At 44.8% G+C, this 7,801-nt stretch overlaps 1 protein-coding gene across 1 annotated transcript; it reads left to right on the forward strand.

Annotated features, from left to right (window-relative positions):
* Positions 1–433: 433 nt before the first annotated feature.
* On the forward strand, positions 434–7,163 carry LOC136190466 (uncharacterized). Its single transcript, XM_065978622.1, has 20 exons — positions 434–578; positions 700–1,158; positions 1,209–1,508; positions 1,559–1,699; positions 1,750–2,172; positions 2,223–2,549; positions 2,601–2,750; positions 2,808–3,107; positions 3,163–3,423; positions 3,473–3,763; positions 3,813–4,136; positions 4,197–4,417; positions 4,468–4,531; positions 4,581–4,687; positions 4,737–4,923; positions 4,979–5,084; positions 5,138–5,351; positions 5,403–5,739; positions 5,797–6,098; positions 6,145–7,163. The coding sequence occupies exons 1-19, from the start codon at positions 503–505 to the stop codon at positions 5,847–5,849; spliced, it is 4,341 nt and encodes a 1,446-aa protein (XP_065834694.1). The 5' UTR covers positions 434–502; the 3' UTR covers positions 5,850–6,098; positions 6,145–7,163.
* Positions 7,164–7,801: the final 638 nt, after the last annotated feature.

Raw genomic sequence — 7,801 nt, forward strand, 5'->3', positions numbered from 1 at the left:
TGAGAAGGTGCACGTTGTCCAAGTGCGCGGAGCGAAGTCGTGCAAAAGTGTGAAGCGTTGGCCGAGCTGCGGGAAGTGCTGCACGCCGTCTCTGACAACTCCGCAGCTCGCCAAATTCACCTGTGTCGGGTCTACCGATCCAGCGGAAAATCACGACAACACGTCCCCGGTTAACCTTGTCGTCCACGTAGCGGAATCGTGCCAGCCTGTCGAGAATTACAGAGAGTGTCTCCTCGGCTTGCAGCAGGACGGTTGAAGAATTCGAGGGGCGTCCTCAACAAATTTTTGGTGTTTTTTGTTAGGTTTTTGTCGTATTTTTGTTCAGTGTTTGTTGCAAGGTCGAAGTTCTAAGTATCTCGAGGTGGGGGTTTGTTGACCTTGCTGACCACGCCTTTCGCTTTTGGCAGTGTACGGGCATCCAGCTACGGGAAAGTCGTTTTTCGCTCACCTTCGCCTCGACTGCCGCGCTTTTAGATAGCCGGAAGTTATCCACGACACTATCATGACTTCCTCTCGCTGTCTGTCGCTCGTATTGACGATGTTGACGGTGATGGCCGGTCTTCATTACATTTCTGGAGGTACAGTACGTGGGAACTAAACGCTAAAGTGATCGGTCTTGGTTTTTCGCTGTCTACAGGCAGGGACTATAGATTTCGTCTTACTCTACGTTGTTTAGAGCGTTTACTGTCTGTTTTGTAGAAAAGAAAGTGACTCTAAATGCCGCGACGAACAAGCTGAAGTTTGAAAAAAACGGCCTTTACTCCGGCAGTTCATATGATGGAGCCGTGGATGGGCAATTGAGTCAAATATGGGGTGATTGTGCTATATCTCAATCGTCTACTCCAACCGTATGGCTGTCAATTGATTTGCTTCATCTCTACTCTGTGACCAAGATCAGATTCTTAACTCGTAACGTGCTTGGAAGAGGCACCGAGATCTACGTGGGAAATACTAGCAAGTCGAATGGAACCAGTGATTATCAATGTGGGAGTGGCGTTGCTATTCCTAATCCAGCTCCATCTACATTTACTAACTTTTCTTGCTCCTCTGTTAATTGGGTTCAACATGTCAGCATTCGACGAACAGGATACCTGGATTTTGGAATTACTCAGTATTTGCAAGTGTGTGAAGTTGAAGTGTATTATGATGAAACCGAGGGTAAGAGCGTAACATGAACGTGGTGAGCCAGCTATTTTCTGTTTACATAGATCCCGGTACCACCATAACCAAGAACGCCATAGCAATTTCAAAATTAGACGTTACAAAAGGAGACATTGTACTCTGTGGTTCACCAAAAGGAGACTTTGGCCCAACGTGGAAATTTCCTGATGGAACAGACGTTCCAGAACAGAACTCTGCTACTATTAGTCAAGCTGATGGCTCATCATCAGGATATAAAGAACTGCGTTTGAGTCCTCTTACGTCTACTCCTCCAAATGGTCAGTACAAATGCCAGTACACAGCAAACAACGGTGCAAAGACCAAAACAGTCAATCTCGTATTTCCAGGTATGTTACGTTTAGTTTGTGTGGCACGTTCATTTGGCCTTTTTTTGTAGCTGATTGTCAAGTAAGCTCATGGTCAGCATGCTCATCATCATGTGGACGAGGAACAAGGACAAGAAGCATTACTCAAAGCAAAGTTGGCGCTGGTCAGGATTGTCCCTCTCCTTTATCAGAAGATTGCGCAAATACAAACTGTGAGTTTATATGTTCATCTACTAGACTGATTCTATTGGTGCTTTGGTAGGTGGTCAAATTAACATGACGGCAATAGGTGCTGTTGCTACCCACGGTCCATTAGCTACGTTTGGTAGGTTGCAGGCTTCACTGGCTATTGATGGCGTTACAAATACTGGATGTGCTGCAACTAAAGCATCAATGGATCCGTGGTTGCGAGTTGATTTAAAGACAGCTTATTTGATCGCAAGCGTAGAAACGTCATTTCATCAAGATCGAGGCAACGGTGCGTTTGTGCGGATAGGAAGTGATTTGACCAATGATGGAAATAACAATCCGCTGTGTGGTACTATCCCAAATAGAAACAACGGCAAAACTATTTGGACAACGACAATTGTGTGCTCTCCTTCATTGTGGGGACGGTACATAAACGTTCAAAAGATTTTTTCAACTAATTTTTTCCTCACCCTGTGTGAATTGAAAGCAAGCTACGGTAAGAAGAATAGGTTTTTGGAGAGTCTTCTTACACTTTCTGATTATTAGCACTTGACGTCGCAATTCTCTACAATGATTCCTCTGTTGCGTCTGGAAGCTTTTTTGTGTACGGAGGAGATTCACTTCCTTTCCCTGCTTTGTGTGTCATTAATCTTGATTCAACAAACTTTAACTCTTTGTTAAATATTCATTGGAACTCAAGCAACAGCCAAATTCCAGATTCATCGTCCAATCCTGATGTCGGACAATCCAGAGTGAACAACTTCGCAATTCTTCATATTAGGAAAGCTCCAAGGCTTGATACATCATACACGTGTCAATTCACGTGGACTGATAACACGCAAAAGACGTTACAGTTTGACCTCAAGATCAACGGTGCGTGGCATGCTCATATTAGATTACAATAAGAATAAATGTTGTTTGTAGTTGATTGCGGTTGGAGCGCGTGGTCCATGTGTTTGGATTCTTGTGGTGTGGGAACAAGATCGCGGACAGCTGACAACCCCGTGAAGAAACATCAAGGAAAGGATTGTGTCGGTGATTTAAGTGAAGACTGTGATACTGGACAAGCACCCTGTAAAAAGCATTAATGTGGTGTATTTTCTATTAGCCTAATTCGTTTCTGTTGTGAAGGTGCTCCCACTCCTGTCAGAAATTTAATTAGCGTCCAGGAAGGACTTCCGGCTGCTTTGGAGTGTGAAGCAACACAATTCCGTCTAATACAGACTCCAATCACGTTCGAATGGTTCAAAAGTGGAGTTCAAATAGTCAATCCTTCAAATTCATTGACCCGCCCTTTGGGAAACGGAAAGTACAAGGGCACTCTGACATTAACGTCGGTCAGGAAAGCAGACGCCAACTCGTACACGTGCAGAGCCAGCGGGCACTCTGGTCTCAGTGCTGCATCTCTACCAATAACGCTTGATGTCACGTGTAAGCTCCTTTATTCGCTATATTCACACGCTGTCACAGTTACGTTGCTTTTCAGATGCTCCCTTTAACGTTAGAGTAAAGGCGAATTCTGGTTTGTTTGTGAAAGAGCAGCCGCTAACTTTAAACTGCAGCGCTGAAGCCAACCCTGAGCCTTCTCAATATAAGTGGTACAAAGACGGTCAAATTATGACAGGAAAAACGTCGCAGCGGTTGTCGTTCCAAAATTTGGACTATGACAACAACGGGACATACAAGTGTACTGCGATGAACTCTATAGGTGAAACTCAATCAAGCAGCTTTGTGATCGTGGTAGATGGTACGTTTAGTTTGAACTGATTTTATTGGTTAAAATCTCTTTTTATAAGGACCGCCGGGAAAGTGCTCCAGACCGTCAGGTACAAGTTCAGTGGGTGATTCAGTAGAAGTGTCCGTTTCTAACTGTCCTATCAACGGCAACGCTGGTGTCACGAAGTATAAGATTCTCTACAAAACTCTCGGTTCTTCGAATCCTTGGTCAGAAGTTGTTGGAATGTCGTTACCGGTCATAATCACAGGTCTTACGCCATATACCGAATATGAAGTGCGTGTGGCTGCTGGTAACCACCATGGATATGGACCAATCAGCAACCCACGCATAATCAGAACAACGCAAGGAGGCAAGCAACGTTTTAGCTAAGCCTGCAGTATTTTATTCTTTTTATGTAGAACCTGGACCTCCTGGGAACGTGAGGGCTATTTCATTGGGACCTAGACGTGTTGGTGTCAAGTGGTCAAAACCCGTTAATCCGTTTGGACCAATAAACGATTATAGGATCTTCTACAGCGCTTCGAAGATAGTTCGAAGAGAAGTCGCTAACAATGAGAATTTTATTATTGTTTCAGCACCGAAAACAGAAGTGAACCTAACAGGACTCTCACCACATACCACTTACAGGATTGCAATCGCGGCGATAAACATCAGGGATGGCGACAACAAACTTCTTTTGGGAACGAGAAGCATTGAAGCCATTGTACAGACAGACGAAGACGGTATAGAGGAGAACCCTGTTTTTGTTTGTTGGCCTGCTTAGTCCTTTGTTGTGTGTTTAGCTCCATCTGCTCCACGGGATCTGATCCCAATTCCTTTGACGCCAAACTCGGTGAAAATACAATGGAGTCCGCCTGAACCAGCCAATGGAAGAATTAGAAATTACATGCTGGTCTACACAAAAACTGGCGAGAAAACCGGCAATAAGACTATCACTGTCAGTGGAGACTCTCTTTCTGTCGATCTAGACAATCTGGACGAAGCCGTGAAATACAACGTTTGGGTACGTGCTTTTTGATTCAGTTGGTGTCTATGTGCAACTGAATTGTGTAGATTCGCGCTGTAACCGTTTCGCCTGGTCCCTATGAAAGTATCACAGTAGATACTAACCCCAAAAGTAAGAAAATGAAATGAAGTTGTTCACCAAACTCATCATTTTTCATAAGCACCTGATCCGCCAAGTGCGTTGCAAGTGGTCGGCAGAACTTCGTCCTCTTTGTTTTTGACTTGGAAGCCTCCCACAAAACCGAATGGGGTCATCCAAAGCTACAACGTATGACGATTATACGATTTTTAGTATGTTTCAGCTCTTATTGGTTTAGGTGTACTACTGGCGCCTGGGTGATAAGCCGCAACAAAAATCTGTTGATGATCGGATTTTATTTCTCAATTTGGCCGAGCTTCGAGCCTATACTAACTACACTATCAACATGACGGCTGTGAACAACGCCGAGGATTCGATAAAGGAAGGTCCAGCTGCCACTGTTCGAGCACAAACACTTATTGCCGGTAATGTGTTGTAATACACTGTCTATGCGCGCAGTGTGAAATTTTACTTTTATAGCACCTGAACGTCCTGCTGTGGATGGTATAACTCCACTCGTTTCGGTAGAGGATGGTACGATGACTCTTTCTGCTCCCTCCATTTCTGACGAAAAAGTTCCTATTAGGTAACTGTTAGTAGTGGCGCTATCTTTTGCCTGAATAATTGACGTTTTACCAGTTACGTGCAAGTATTTGTTTACAGCGGTCCAAGGCCGTCGCCACCTTCAGTTCCACAAGATGTAATAGATGGTGCAACCTCAGACTCGTGGCGTGTGGCAGACCGCTACACGTATGAATTGTACCGTCAACGTCAGACGATCGTCGTTGACGGACTAGAAGCAGGAGCTCAGTACTCTATCTATTTTGTTGCATACGCCGAAGATGACCAAGGAGTAGGCATAATTATCATACACGTACAGCAATTATTGATATGTGCATTTTAGGGTGTGCTGGCGTCATCAAGCAAGCCTTTAATGTTCAGCGTATCATCTTGTGGGCCTACAGGTGAATGTGAAGCCGCTACTTCCAACCCTTCTGGAGACTCTTCGATTGGCTCCTTCGGAATTGCGTTTCTTATTTTGTTTGTTATCACGTTCATCGCTTTAGTCGTCCTTTTCATGGTGTACTTTCGTCAACGCCAGATTTGGAAAAAGTCCTACTCCGTGGAAAAAAATGTCTATGAACTGCCTATGAAATCGGAAGCTAAACTGGAAGGTGATATTATGCCTCACAGAATGACGGAGTCCAGTGTATACGGGATATCGTCCGTCAAACATAAAAGTATTCTATTAATTAAATGAGATTAACGCTAATTTTACGTTTTATTGTTTGGTGTAGGTGAAGAAGTGTACGCTGAAATATGTGACAAGGAGAAGGAAACGAATAAGTAAGATCAATTTGTGTGTGCCTGTGTTGCACTGTCTTTGTCTTCGTGCATTTTAGCAGTTTTTTAGTTTCTGTTTTCTGGTTATACCGCTCTACCTTTTTCTTGGCTTATCCGGGACGCTAGCTGTAAACACGAAGGCATCGTCTCCTCTTTTTCCTTCTCTTCTTTGATGATTGCCCTTCAAAAGCGTATAGCATGACTTTCTCATGCTGTCTACTAGCGATTGCGACGATGCTTGTTAGCGCCTCTGGCGGTAATATCGTGAGACTCCGTTTACAGCCTTTCACTTCCATTTGTAGATACGAAAGTGGCTCTAACTGAGAGCATGCTTCTGTTCGAAGTGGGCGGCAGACTACGCGTCACCAAGGGATCTCCCAATTTTTTGGGCGTACAGTACGTGTACGCTCGCCGCTCCAACGTCCATGGGCCACGTTGCTTCGTCTTCACGCTTGGGGGAGGCGAGGCGGGCCTTTCGTATCGAACGGCGCCCGAGTTTTTATTCGAGATTGCACGAAGGTTGGCGAAACAGCTCCGCGTCGTGGCTCTCGCGCTGGTCAGTGTTTCGACATAGGGTAGAAACATAATTTGAGGCTTTCAGGTAGGATTTTCGCGACTGAGTCCAACCGGGCAGAACCGTGAGTCCCTGGTTTGGCGAATTTTTCTCCACAAACACTTCCATTTGGCGTTTTTTGCAGTCATTGGTGACATAAGGAAAGAAGTGACGAAGAGGTAGACCGCGGTCCCAACGTCCTCAGCATGACGGGTCGGTCCATCTGCCGGACCGCGGGGATTTGCATCTTCATTCTATAGATGCAGTCTCCTAAACTGCTTGTATGCCTCCCTGGATCATGAGGCCATAACGTCTAAACTGGTCTCGTCTCCCGGGTAGGCTTACATCAACCGCTGAAGCGGTTGTGCGGCCCCGAGAAGGAAAACTGCCCAATTCACACGGCGTGTATCTCCAGACGAGGCTACTGTGTTTATTGGTAGTCTCCCTAGGAGAATGACGCCTAAAACAAAAATATGCTTGTTTGCCTATTGATTTTTATATACAGCAGCAGGCATACGGCAGGCGGCAAGCAACGAAGATCAAGTTATGGTAGATTTCTTCTCTTTTTCAGTTTCACATTATTTTTCTTTAGGAGAGCGTCCTGGGCATGACGTCATAAACTGCTCCGGGGTCCTGAGCACGACCCCGTCACAAAAAACTGCTCTTCCGGGGTCCTGGGCAAGACCCCCAGCGCACAAAAACTGCCCAAACAGAAGGGGAAACTATGTGCAATTTTTTTCATATTTTTATTAAAAATAAAAAGTCTTTACCCTCTCATTTTTCGCCCTATCTAGCCTATCTAGCCTACCTACCCTACCTAAGTAACGTAGCTAACTAATCTACCTCACTACGTCGAACTAACGCGCGCGTTGTCTGCGGAGAAAAATTGACTTTGAACGCACGGCAACGGACCGCGCGTTGCAAAGTCCCGCGTGTGAGTGTATTGTGCACCTACTAAAATATAAAATAGAAGTCCACTCTATAGTCTATTCTCTCTTCATCTCTATCATCCTGGCTGAGGTGCAGCCTCTTTAATCTCTTGAGGTCCTGAAGAAACGCTTCTCTTTGATTGAAGCTTGATTATTCGCCTACTTTCCGGATCCCAATGACGCATACGGGCAAAGGCAGCAGGCATTCAAATAACCGGAGACATTGACGTCATAGACCGTCAACAGTGTCTTCAAGGCGGCGTTGCGTTTGCGTTTGCATTGAGGAGTTTGACGCAGGATCCCTTGGAAAACAGATAATCATTATTAGGATTTATTAATTTTTAGAAGAAAATACTTTTGAGAGGCCAATTTCTGCATAATCCTTTTCAGACGTAAGCATCCAAATCGACTTATATTTGAGCAGTATTCCAACTAACATGAGCATCAAAAACAAATTGAAAACAAATTGACACATAG

The sequence above is a fragment of the Oscarella lobularis genome, chromosome 8 (assembly GCF_947507565.1).
Source record: "Oscarella lobularis chromosome 8, ooOscLobu1.1, whole genome shotgun sequence".
NCBI lineage: Eukaryota > Metazoa > Porifera > Homoscleromorpha > Homosclerophorida > Oscarellidae > Oscarella > Oscarella lobularis.